General features: G+C 66.9%; 2 protein-coding genes across 6 annotated transcripts in view; one reads left to right on the top strand and one right to left on the bottom strand.

The window, feature by feature from the left end:
* Positions 1-476: 476 nt before the first annotated feature.
* On the top strand, positions 477-5181 carry PRR36 (proline rich 36). Its single transcript, XM_044254347.1, has 6 exons — positions 477-524; positions 1083-1357; positions 1474-1573; positions 1788-1900; positions 1994-4168; positions 4359-5181. The coding sequence occupies exons 2-6, from the start codon at positions 1090-1092 to the stop codon at positions 4862-4864; spliced, it is 3162 nt and encodes a 1053-aa protein (XP_044110282.1). The 5' UTR covers positions 477-524; positions 1083-1089; the 3' UTR covers positions 4865-5181.
* A 2834-nt stretch (positions 5182-8015) lies between these two features.
* The window catches only part of EVI5L (ecotropic viral integration site 5 like), a 28323-nt gene continuing 23596 nt past the window's right edge, over positions 8016-12742 (bottom strand). For all 5 annotated transcript variants that reach the window (XM_044254351.1, XM_044254352.1, XM_044254348.1 and 2 more), the window contains 7 exons: positions 12126-12254; positions 10535-10675; positions 10298-10453; positions 10037-10183; positions 9862-9957; positions 9683-9778; positions 8016-9506 (listed from right to left, as the gene is read on the bottom strand). In XM_044254351.1, coding sequence (XP_044110286.1) covers positions 9222-9506; positions 9683-9778; positions 9862-9957; positions 10037-10183; positions 10298-10453; positions 10535-10675; positions 12126-12254 — 1050 coding nt within the window. In that variant the 3' untranslated portion in view covers positions 8016-9221. The remainder of the gene's footprint in view (positions 9507-9682; positions 9779-9861; positions 9958-10036; positions 10184-10297; positions 10454-10534; positions 10676-12125; positions 12255-12742) is intronic.

The raw sequence follows: 12742 nt of genomic DNA, 5'->3' as shown, positions 1-12742 counted from the left end.
TCCGCGGTCGCGCGGTTGCGAAGGCAAGGCCTGGGACAAGGACCCTGAGGGCCGGATTGGTTGAATGGGCACGAAGCACGATGCTCCCGCCCCCTGGTTGTCAGGGCCCAGCCTATCCGCGTCCAGGCGGGCCTCGGTCGCCAGGTGGTTGGGGGGGGGGGCCGGGGCAGGTGTGTGTGTCGGGAGGAAGGGGCTAGGCCCTCCCGGGACTCCCAAGGGAGTCCGCCGAAGTCCCTGCGGCTGGGAATCTGGGGCCCTCTGGGTCGGGAGTGGAGAAGCCGCGCCTCCCTCCACAGCGCCTCTCCCCGCCGCCCCCGGCGCGCTCCCGCCCACCGCCTCCCGGGTCTGGAACGAGCGCGCGCGCCCCCGTCTCCCATCGGCGGCGGAGGGGCGGGCCCGGCTCCCGGCGCCACCGCCCGCAGCCCCCTCCCCTCGCCCGCCCGCCGCACGCTGCAGCCCCGGCGCTCCCGCCCGGCCCCACCCCAGACGACCCAGCGAGGAGAGGCGGGCGGCCGGAGCCCGAGGTGAGCGCGGCGCGAGCAGGTGGAGCGGGCGGCGCGGACCAGGGCCCGGCTGGGGGAGGGGGACGCGCTCCGGACGCGGCTCTTTGTCTCCCCGAGCCCCATCGCGGGCCGCTGGGGCCGCTCCTCCTCCTGGCAGGTGCCCGCATCATCCGGGAAAGCTCTGGGGGGCTGGCGAGGGGACCCGGGCGTGCGCTCCCGTCCCCCTTAGCTGGAGCCTATAGCAGCCCCCCCTCCCCGAGGCTGGTGGTCCGGGTCCTGAAGGGGCGAGGGGTGGGGGCGTGGGTCTCGTCCTGAAAGGGAGCAGAGGCGGGCGGGCTGGGGCTTTAGCTTTGGAGGAAGGCGGTGGGGTTGGGACTAGGGGACAATCCTGAGCAGCTGCGCGGGTGGGTGGGTGAGTGGGTGTGTGCGTGGGAAGGAAGTGGATCGAGGCCGAGTTTTGGGCTCCCATGGGTGACAACGCTGGGGAAGGGGCAGCGAGGGACCAGGACCAGGGTCCGTGCAGGCAGCATAGCAGTGCAGGAGCCGCTATGCTTATCCATCCATCTGTCTCCTCATCAGGTGCGGGATGGACAAGAGGGACAAGGGCAGGTCAGGGGCCGCCACGCGGACGCCGGCTTCTCGCCCTCCAGGCCTTCCTACCCCCAGGCCCCCAGGGTCTCCTCGACCTCCTCCTCCAGTAACCAGCGCGGCTCTCCGCGTCCTGGGAGCAGCGGGAGCTGCGGGGCGAGGGCCCCTGGCTGAGCGATCCGGGGGTATCCGGGCAGCCGCTCTCCCGGAGGCTGGTCCCCGGGTGGGACCAACACAGAGTGCTGGGACAGGCCCCCGGAGTCCAGGTACCCCACCATCTTTCCCCCATTCAGATCCTATCTTCCTGCCCCCCTTTCCTTCTAAGGCTCCAGTCTCCCCTTCCTTCCTGGGGCACCAACTTGACTTGGCCTTCTCCCCACAGCCTCCAGGCCCCCAGCTGCTGGGAGAGGGGAGCGGGCCCCTGCCAAGACCCCAGGCCCAGGCTCTATCTCCAGCCCAGGACGTGCCAGCGGGACCACCAGGTAAAATGCCTCCCCAGTCCCTTTGGTAAGGGTTAGTGTCACTATCTGGAAACTTAATTTTACATGTGAATTGGGGAGTGGGAGCATTTGCAGGTCACTGGGTACAAGTTGAATGAAAGCCATTATTGGTCCGCAGAGAGGGTATAAATGAGAAAATGTAGACTTGGGAGAAAACAAGGAGCTCTGTACTGAGGGCGGCCACTCCTGTCTCTAGGCTAGGCTCTCTTGCACAGAAGGGGCTTCGTCCCCCAGCTGAGGAACCCCTGACCAGAGGAAAAGCCCCAGAAACTCCCAGAAGGAGCGCGCTGAGCGCCGGGGCACGGAGAGGTACGTGACCTGGGGAGGATGGGGGTTCCTGGGCAGTGAAGGGGACGAGCCCTAAAGTATCTCCGACCCTCCCGCCTTCTGCTTTGTCCCCAGACTCTTCTGGGCCCTCCCCAGGCGCCCCTTCCCCAACCACCTCCCGTCGGTCTCGGGCTGCAGGCGCTGAAGTCGGTCTCCCTCGGGCAGCTCCCAGTGCCCGGTCGCGGCCTCCGACCGAGGCTCCCAGGAAAGCAGTGAGCAGTGTCCCGCAGCATGGTACCGCAGAGCCGAGCCCCGCCGCCAGGAGGCGACCCGGCGCCGGCGGAGGCCTCCAGAAGCCAGCCTCGCGCCCCTTGGGCTCCAGCGCCACTCCTCTGTCCTCTCCCGCCCGCCCTGGGGCCTCGCCGGGTGGAACACCTCGGGCTCTGGGGCATCCCTCGCCGCCCAAGACGAAAGGGGTGCAGGTTCTGCGCCCCCGCCAGTCCACACCCCCAAGGAAGGGCGCAACCCCTGCGCAGGGTCTTCCTCCTCCTCCTTTAGCCACACCCTCTCCGCCGGGTTCGAGGGCACAACTGGCACCGCCTCCGCCTATCACAGGCACTCCCCTGCCTGCCACGCTCCCTCCCTCTCCACCGACCACGCCCCCTTCTCAATCCGCAATCGGTCCTTTGACCACGCCTCTTTCGCTAGCCCCTCCTCCCTCCGCTCCACTCCCTCCTCAGACCCTCCCCTCTCCGCCGGCCACACCTCCTTTGCAAGACCCACCCACACACCTGGGTACCTCCTTTTTGGAGGCGTCCACCTCTCCCACGAACACTTTTCTGGCTTCATTCTCTCCATCATCGTCAACCCCTCTGCAGAGTATGCCCCCAACCCAGGCTTCTCCAGCTTTGCCCCCTCTTCTGACTCCCCCCTCTTCCTTGGCCACATCTCCTTTGTTGGCTCCAGGACCACCAAGCAAGGCCCCACTCCAAGCCCCTCTTACTCAAGCAACATCTCTGCTAAACCCGCCCTCTCCCCAAGCCACATCCCCTCTGCAGGGCCTTTCCACTTTGACTACTACCCCTCCACTGGCCAGTCCTTCCCTATCTCCTCCCTCTCTTGAGGCCACGCCCTATACAATGACCACGCCTCCCACACAGGACACCTCTCCGGCCACATACCCTCTGCAAGCCTCTCCCTGCCCTCTGACCACCCTCTCTTCACAGGGTCCTCCTCCTCCTCTGTGCTCCCCGTATCCCTTGGCCTCACCATCTCTGCAGGCTGCACCCTCTGCCCTGGCCGTGCCCACTCCACAGACCCCACCTCCTCTGGTCACACCCCATCTACAGGCCACTCCCTCTTCGGCCCCGCTCCCTACACAGGCCTCCCCTTCTCTGGCCTCACCACCTCCGCAGGCCCCACCCTCTTCCCTAACCACTGCTCCTCAACAAACTGCAGTGTCTCTGGCCACACCCCCTCTGCAGGCTAGTCCATCCCCGAACGTGCTCCCAGTTCAGGCCCCACTCTCTCCGGTATCACCCCCTTTGCATGACCCTTCCTCTCCCTTGGCCATACCCCCTCCCCAGGCTCCACCTTCCCTGGCTTTGCCTCCTCTTCAGGCTCCTCCTTCTCCCCCTGCCTCACCCTCTCCGCGGGCCCCTCCCTCTCCTGTGACCCCGCCCTCCCCGCGGGCCTCACCCTCCCCTGTGGCCATACACTCTCCGCGGACCCCTTCCTCTCCCCTGGCCACACAGTCTCCGCAGGGTCCACCTTCCCTGGCCTTACCTCCTCTGCAGACCCCGACTCTCCCTTTGCAGGCCACGCCCTCTCCCCTGGCCACGCCCCCTCAGGCTCCACCTTCCCTGGCCCTGCCTCCTCTACTGGCCTCTCCACGCCCTTTGCAGGCTCCTCCCTCCATGGCCACGCCCCCTCCTCAGACTCCACCTTCTCTGGCTCTGCCCCCTCTGCAAGTCCCTCCCTCTCCCCCGGACTCCCCCCCTCTGCAGGCCCCTCGCCGCCCCCCGACCCCAGGTCCGGATGCCCCGATCCCGGGACCACGGCTGACCCTGGCGCTGGCCCCGGCTCCGCCGCCACCGCCCTCGCGCAGCCCGTCCAGCACGCTGAGTGGCCCGGATCTGGCGGGCCACAGCAGCAGCGCCACCAGCACGCCGGAAGAGCTGCGCGGCTACGACAGTGGGCCCGAGGGCGGCGCCGCGGCCTCCCCGCCCGCCGACGCGGAGCTCGCCGCCTGCCACCCGGCCTCCTGGAGCCGAGGTCCCGCTCCGCCGCTGGCCGTCCGCAGCACCCCAGGTAAGCGGCCCCTGGATTCCGCCGGGCTGTGGGAGGGGCAAGGTGGGAGGGGGGCGGGATGGGAGACCAGGGTGTCCAGCTCGCGGACAGGTGACTTGGGTCTGGGGCGGGACGGAGGCGAGGGGCGGGGCCTTGTGGCGGGAGCCGCGCTTCCCGCCCCATAGGCCCAGCCTGGCGTCTCTCCTCGCAGGAGCGCCCCTGCCTTGGCCTCCCGCTGCCGGCTCGGGCACCGCTGACGGCCTGTGCACCATCTACGAGGCTGAGGGGCCCGAGTCGGCGCCCCCCGCCCCAGGGGCGCTGGATGCGGGGCCCGGCGCCGGCGCGGGTAGCGGGAAGGTGGTAGCTGGAGCAGGCGCCGCGGCGGCCTCGCGTGGCGCGAAGCCGGCGCGCCTGGGCGAGCTGCCGCTGGGGGCGCTGCAGGCCAGCGTCGTGCAGCACCTGCTGAGCCGGACGCTGCTGCTAGCGGCGGCGGAGGGTGCTGCTGGCGGCGGCGGCCCAGGAGGCGCCGGAGCTGGTGGCGTCGCGGGGGGCGCCCGAACTGCGCTCAGCGACGCCGAACTGGGCCGCTGGGCTGAACTGTTGTCTCCCCTGGACGAGTCCCGCGCCAGCATCACCTCGGTCACCAGCTTCTCCCCGGACGACGTGGCTTCCCCGCAGGGTGACTGGACGGTGGTGGAGGTGGAGACCTTCCACTGAGCCAGACCCTTAGCCCCGCCTACGACACCCCTTCTCTATGGTTATGCCTCTCTTGTCTTGGGCTGCTCGGCTGCCCTCTTTCGGGAGTCTGGCTCCGGGTGGATTGGACGTGGCCCCTGGAGGCCTAGATTTGGGGCCAGGCTCGCGTCCCACCCACGCCTCTGGCCAAGGTCTTCCCCCTCGAGCCCAGCCCGGTGGCCTGGACTCCCTCCGGCTCCCCTCGAGCCCCGCCCCCTCCCTGGTCTAGGCCCCACCCCATGTCCTGAGTATTGTCTACTACGTGCTCCCCGAGTTTGCAATAAAGGCGGGACCCTGCAGCCTGTGCACCTCGCGGTCGCCGAGGGGGGGTTGGTCCACCGCGGGGCGGCGGGAGGGGCAGGGCACGAGCGGGTAGTAGCTCTGGCTGAAGGTCTCTCGCACACAACGCTGCGGTGCCTTTTCTCTGTGAAGGCGCGGGCGCGAGAGGCAGGGCTGGGATGGGACCTGGTGCGGCTGAGTCCCCGCGGTCCAGCGCGGCGCCCCCACGCACGTGCGTGGGCCTGGCCTTTTTTCCTGGGAGATTTGCGGAGGCAACATTAGGCGCAGGAGCGGCCCATTGATACTGCGAGATCGAGTGCATGAGTGATGCGTGCCGGGCGTGGCTGAACTACGAAACTCTTCCTACACCCCCCTAAGGGAGCCGGCATCTCTTGCCGAGAGGAGAAAGACATGGGGGAATGGCTCTTCCAGGTCTGGGACGAGGGCAAGGCGTCCCTTCCTGAGGCCTCCTTCTCACAGGGCGCACCTCGGGAGTGCCCGAGGGAGGGAGGGGAGGGGTCGCTGAAGACCTGAGGGCGATCTTGGCTCTCCTGTGCTCTCCCAGCCCAACCCAATCCAGGGCGCACTGCGCTCTGTCACTGAGGAGGCTCCAGCGCAGAAGGTAGGTCTGCAGGTGGGCCCTGGGCCCCTTAAGAAGGCCTGGTGTAGACTACAGGGTCCTCCTGGGTCAGGCAGCACCGAGGATTCCTTGCCCTTGCGAGCCCGCTGTGCAGAGAGGGTTCTGCGGGGAAGGAGCAGCCTCTCCCTAAGGCTGGATGGGAGACCAAGAAGCCTTCACATTGCCTCTCCCTCCCCAGGTGCTCCCACCATGCCCCTTTGTGCCTCCCAACGCATGGGCCTCCCCTTTCCCTCCATCTCAGGATGCCCTCCTCAAGCCCCTCCAGCCAGGCATCCTTGCCTGTGCCTACAACAAGGATTCTCAACAAAGTCAGTCTGTTTTCACCTGTCTCCCTATCAGAATTTCTTGTCCTTCCTCTGGCAGCTGAGTCACCCTGACCCTGGACTCCTCTAGCCCCACCCAGGCCCTTCTTCCCAAATAATGGGGCCAAAAATTCGGCCCCTGGGCCTTTTTTCCCTGAGGGTCTCCTGTGTTACGGCAAGTATGATGTGGTGGGGACCACAAACGGGGCTGGTAAAAGGACAGAGCAGGATCGTGTTGGACCCTTAGCCCGGTCTCTGCCCCCAGGCCCAGTCCCTGTAGTCTTGTCAGGCACAGATCACCGAGTCCTGCCTGTCCTCACCCCTGATGTCAGCCTGGAGTCCTAGTACAAAATCTACCTTCTCCCAGTGGGACGGTGCACCTCCACCCCTGGGGGCCAATGTATATGGGGGAGCAGGCTGCTCCCTCACTCAAGATTGGAGTTCAGTGGCAAATCAGAGGGCCCTGCAAGGACCCAGGTGTCCTTGTTTCCAGATGCTAGGGGCTGAATCCTGACGTGCTGGGCAGCCAGGGCATCAAGACCAGCCCCTGAGATGGAGCAGGGCAGAACCTCAGACATTGCCCCCTGGGGCCCTGCTCCTTCCTGGGGAGCCAGCTGGGGTAGAATTACCCGTGGGAGCAGAAGAGACAGCAACTGTCGGAGCTCTCAGTGTTCAATCTGTATGATGGGAATGGTGTGGGGACATACACTGGCCGGGCGATGGGTCAGTGCGTGGGACTTGGCCGTCCTAGTGCAGAAGCAGCTTCATGCCTTGCTGCTGGCAGGTGTCAGGCGACTGCAGGTGGGGGCGCTTCGGGTGCAGAGGGCAGGGCCCGGCTGGCATCTGCCTGAACCCAACTAAGATTCTCCTCCTGGGAAGCCTTCCTTTGCCATCCCTGGCTCTCCTGCTACTCATCCCCCCAACTCTGCCTCAGCTCCATGGGGAACCCCACAAAGGGCTCTGCCTCTTTGGGCCCCTTCCCTCCGGGGGGCCCCTACTCACTATCCCTACTGCCCAGCTGTTGGGGTTCTGTCCTGACCTCCCGACCCCCAACACTGTGGTCCATCTGATGGTACCCCCTCTCCCACCTAAGCTCTCCATGGCTCCCCGGTGCCCTCAGTTCAGAGCACAAATTCTGGTTCCCGAACCGATTCTTAGTCTGGCCCTGCCCACTTCCTTCTTCAATGGCATCCTGCGCCTCCTGCTGACCTGCCAAGTCTTGCTCTCTGCTTTTGTCTTTGGAGAGGACTCCACCTCCCACACTCACCTTCCAGGAAACCTTCCTTGTTTCTTTTGGGCAGTTAACCCACTAGTCAGCAGACTTGCCTTCAGCCCCACGTCGCTGTCTGTCTCTACTACACTGGGGACTCCTCAGCCCGGTGCAGGGCAGAGGACCCCGAAGGTCTCCAGAAGTGTGAGCAGAATGAACACCAATTAGATCCCGCATCTTCCTGAAGCCTTGTGCCCCCACATTCCTCCAGGTCTCTCAGGGGAGGCACAGGCTAACTTGCCCGGGTGAAAAATCATGCCTCCCACCCAATACCTCCTCACTCCCACCATCTCTAGAGCCGCCCTTTCGAAAATGGGCATGCCGTAACGGTCCATGTGTCAGCCTGACATCTGAAGACCTTTGTGACTTGTCCCCCCATCAGATCCCCCCCAACCCCCAACCTTTTGCTCATACGGAACCAGCGCCTGCCGTTTTCTCTCCCATGCTGCCCCCCCACCCCAGCTGGGCAGCCTCTTTGGTATCCCTGCTGGCCTGCTGGGCCCCCTACCTCTGATTCCCTTAGACCATGGGAGGCTCCCATAGGCAAGGACCGTCTGGTCCCCTTGGCACCTCTTTTCGGGACAAGGAGCTGGGGACTCACAGCTGCTCACTGTTCCCCCAGGCGTGCTGTGCCCTTGTCTCTGACTGTGTAAATACACTTTATTTTCCATCTTTCCCGCCTGGGCGACATGTGGAGTGTGAACAGGCAGTGTGCAAAATGGTGGTGGGCAGTGTGGGGGGCACATGGAAGAGCCCCTCGGATGCCCACCCTGGTCCCCGGGCTTTGTTAACACTGAGGAGCGGGCGACCGGAAAGGGGTAACTGGGCATGGATCCCCACCCCAGGAAGCGCCAGGGAGATTGCTTTTGACGCTGCTCCAGGCTCCAGGAGCACCGACAGGGTCAGGCCTGAAGGTCACAAGGCCCTGGGGGCAAGGGGCTGGGGGTATCGTTGGACTTTGGCACCGTTCTCGGCTCTGACTCTGCAGAGACCACGGGACCACCATGAGCAGCCGAGGGGAGGTAACGCCACTGGAAAGGCTCCTGCCCCTGGGGCCTGGCCTTGGCCAGAGGGTGAAGCTGGGGACACGGGAAAGGAAGAAGGGATGGGGAGGCTGGGGACCACTTGGAGAGCAGGCTAGCTTGGGTGGGGGAGCCCCTCCATCATTGGCCAAGACAAGGTGATGGGAGTGTCCCAAAAGGAAGATGTGGGTGCTGGGGAAAGGGGGTCTCTTCACTTCCTTGCAGCTGCTCTGGCCCCCAAGAAGCAGGGACAGACACAGCCCAGGTCTGGGCTGGTTCCTGCTGTCCACTCGCACCCCGGCTGGCCCTGCGTACAGTGGGGGGACTTTGGTTTCTGCTGCAGGGGCCATGATGCCCGCACCAGGCAGGAAAGCCTAGCCTGGCCATCTGTGCCCAGCCGCCAATGGTCCCCAGGGGCATCACGGGGTGGTGACGTCCAGCCCAGAGCGGTCCCTTCTTCCTTAGGCCTTCTTTAGCTCCGGGGCCCTTCCCAGCAGGGCCACCCTTGTCCCAGAAGAGAGACTGCTGGGAGGAGGGAGCTTCCTGCTCATCCAGTCCTGGGACCTCTGGGTCATTCCCTGCCCTGGCTGTTAACAAGAGGGGCAGACCCTCCAGGGAACCGGGCTGGAGGGGTACAGACCAAGATGGGTAAACACTGCTGGGGAGAGTAGGCCTGCTGGGGGGACCCTGAGGATCCTCAGACCGCGGCCGTAGCCTCTGCGCCCCGCTGCTCTGGGCCGAGCCCTCCGGTGGGCGGGACCACGGAGGGCGTGGAGTTCATCAGGTGGGGGCCCCCCTGGCTCCAGCACGCAGGGCACGGATGGCCTCAGTTGTCCAGGCCCTGGCTATAGGGCGCGGCCAGCTCATCCGCGTCGCTGTCTGAGCTGCCCTCGCTGTCCTTGGCCGGCCGCTCCAGTCGACGAAAGAAGCGCGCGTCGCGCGGGGACAGCGGGTAGAGCGCGTCCTGCAGCGCGGCGCCCACGCCCACGCCCACCCCGAGCAGCTCCTCGTCCGACGACGGCAGCGAGTCCTCATCCAGGTGCCGCGCCAGGCCCAGCCCGTCGAAGGCCAGCGGGTCCTCGAAGGGCGGCGGACCCTTCAGCAGCCGCACCTGGGGCGGGGAACCCGAGCGCTGAAGGCCCGCCCCGCCGCGCCCCCGCGGACAGAACCCGGCCGCCCCGCCGCTCCTCCTGCCACCCGGCTACCCTCCCCGCCGGCGCCGCCCGCCCCTGCCCCGCGGGGGCACACGCAGGGCTTCCGCCCCTCCCGCGGCCGGCCTGCGCTCACCTCCGCCTTCAGCTCCTCGATCTGGTCCTTGAGCTCGCGGATGTACTGCGACGAGTCCGAGTGGTTCAGCTGGCCCTGGATGCGGCCCTCCTCCCTCTGCGGGGCGGGCCAGGTCGCCGCGGGTCAGCGCAGGGCCCGCCCCGGGGTCCGCCCCCGCCGCCCCGGCACCCCCCGCTCACCTGGATCTCCAGCTCGGCGATGCGCTGGCGCATCTCGGCCACCGCCGCCATGCTGTCCGCCTCCCGCAGGCGCACGGCCATCACCTCCTCCTTGCTCTGGGGGCAGAGGGGGCGAGGGCGGGTCAAGGGGCGCGGCGCGCCGGGGGCCGGGCCGGGGCGGCGGGCGGGGGCGCACCTTGCACTCGGCCTCGGCCTGCTTGCGGCGGCTCTCGCTGAGCTGCGTCTGCAGCCCCTTGTTCTGCGCCGCCAGGTACTGCAGCTTCTCCTGCAGCGCCGCGCGCTCCGCCTCCACGCGGTTCAGCAGGTTGCGGTGGATGTTGTCCTGGGGGCGGGCGGGCGGGCGTCACCGCCTGGTCCAGGCGCGGGCCTCCCCTCCCGCCCCGCCCCGCCCCGCCACGCCACACCCCCTGCGAGGGGCGCGGGCGCCCGGGCCCACCTGCGTCTCGAGTTCCACCACGCGCTGTCGCAGCTCGCGACCCTCGGCCAGGGCCTGGGCCTCGCGCAGACGCACGCTCATCAGCTCGTCCTGCAGCTCGCCCAGGACCAGCTTCCGGGGGGACTCCTTCCAGCGGCCGCCGCGGGACAGGTGGGCCTGGGGGGAGAGGGGGCCGGTCCGTCTGCAGCCGCGAGGGCCGCGCGGGCCGCTGCGTGCGCGCCGGGCGGGGGCCCTCACCTGCCAGGTGTCCGAGAGTTCCTGCAGCTGCAGCTTCAGCTCCCGCGCCGAGGCCACGGCCTCGCCCTCCCGCACCTTGACCGCCTTCAGCTCCTCCTGCAGCTGCGCCACGTTGTTCTCGTCGGGCAGCGAGCTGTTCCTCTGCAGGGCGAAAGGGGGTCAGAGCCCGGGGCAGCTGCGGCCAGGCGGCCCGACAGAGACCCCTCCTTCACGTCTCCTCTGAGCTCCACGTTGAGCACCCCGCGGGGAGACTGTGCCCCCAGCACCCCCAGGAGACACCTCAGAAGTTCTGGGGTGTAGAGAGCGCCAGCTCTCACTGGACTGTCTCAGGGTGACCCCCTGACGCCGGCATTCTGTGTAAATGTTACTGCTGATAACACCGGGCAGGCTGGGCAAGGGCGGGTGCCTCCCCATCCTGGGAACCTGAGATCCGCCCCCTGGGGCCCATCATTACACTTGGGACCTGCCCCAGCAGCCCCTGAGACCATGGGCGGCCCCTCCCTGTCGCTGCTCCTTGCCCCGCCAGACCCCAGGCTAGGCAGCCCCTTCCTCCGGAACGGGCTGAGGGCCAGCTTAGGCCCGGGGTCCAGCGTTCCAAGGGCTCAGAGATGAGGGACTAGTGCTCCAGCCAGATGGGAATCTGGCTTGCTGCCGGGGGTCCTCACTGACCCTTGTTTGAGTGTGGGAGTTGTTGGGGGGTGGTGTTGGCGGCAGGATCTCCTGGGGCTTATTTCCCTTTGATGTGGAGGCAGGTGGGAGGGAAGCCCAGCTCTGGGCCTGCTGATGGGGACTGAGAAGCCCATGGATAGGGCAGAGACACCCCACCTGGGAGGGCACCCCAAATATCACTGGCTTGAGAGGAGTGAGGCCTGGTTCCTGCCTTGTGTGAGTGGGTCCTGCTGCCCCCTGCTGGCCGGGGCACCTCTCTTCCAGCGTCTTGGCAGGAGCTGAGTCAATAGGGAGTCAGGGACAGCCCTTGAGCTCCGCCCAGGAGGTCTGGGGCCCCCTTCAGGGTAGCAGGCTCCAGAAGAGGGTGGTCCCAGTCCAACCCCTGGGTGGTATCTCCCTGGGGGTGGGGAAGGGGAGAGCAACCCTGATGGGCCTTGGCCTTCCCTCCCAACTCCATCCCCGAGCCCAGGGAGGGAGACACACACACACACACACACACACACACACACACACACAGGTGGAGCTGTCTGCCCAGGGAGCCCATGGAAGCCACCACACCGCTGGCCTGGGGCATGAGGGCAGGTGTGCCCCTTGAGGAGCCATTCTGCTTTGTGTGTGCCCTGACATGTGTGTGCATCTCTGGGGCTTGGCAGGGTCTGTGGTGAGGGGCCCAACTCCCCAGAGGCCCAGAACCTTGCGGGCGAGCATCGGGGAGGAAGCAGGGCACCAGAGGGTCAGGGAGGCTCTCTAGGTTCCTTGGGAGGCTGCAGGGCAGGGGCCAGTATGAGGCGCCCTGCTGGTCTGCCTGGTCACCCCTTCCTGACCAGGGCCGGCCACACGCCTCCCACAGGGCAGCCGGCACCTCCGCTTCCCCTTGCCCGTCGTTCCCCGGACAGCCGCCCACATGCCTACCCAGCCGCACCTTCTCCATGTCCAGAACCTTGTCCTGCATCTCTCGCAGAGCCCCCAGCGTCTCGGTCTCCCGCAGCCTCGACTGCTCCAGCTCGGTCTCCAGGTGGGCCACGAAGTCCTCAGTGAGGCGCGGGTTGTCCTGGGGGGCAGGCAGAAGGCTGTGCTGGGCCCCAGGCTGCTGCTGAAGGATAAGCAGGCCTTCCTGCTGCCTGGCTGTGGGCCCGGGCCTCGCCCCCGCCCCCCCAAAGCCCCCGGGGCTGCCAGAGGGGCTCAGGCTGCAGGTAGACACGGGTGGAAGGTGAGGAGAAGCCGTGGATCCCCTTCCTGTGCCTTCTGACCTTGTGGGGAGAGAGCCCAAGCCCATCATGGGGGTTCCGATGCTCTGTGCCTAGGAGTGTCCTGGCTTAGCCTCTTTCTGGGGAAAGCCACAATGAAGGGGCCTCTGAAGGGGTCTTTCCAGGGTCTCAGGCTGCCCCTGGAGGGATGCCAGTGGCTGGTCCCAGGATTGGGCACCCTCCTCCCTCTGTGGTCGCTGCCAAACCAGACAGTGGGGGTGGGAGCGGGGTGGGGCTCAGGGCTGTGGCACTCCTGCCGCCCCTTTCTCCACCTCCCTCTTCTCATTGGACC

Source organism: Neovison vison, chromosome 6, assembly GCF_020171115.1.
Source record: "Neovison vison isolate M4711 chromosome 6, ASM_NN_V1, whole genome shotgun sequence".
Lineage (NCBI taxonomy): Eukaryota > Metazoa > Chordata > Mammalia > Carnivora > Mustelidae > Neogale > Neogale vison.
The sequence above is the reverse complement of the archived record's forward strand: the minus strand, read 5'-3'. Positions and strand labels throughout refer to the sequence as shown.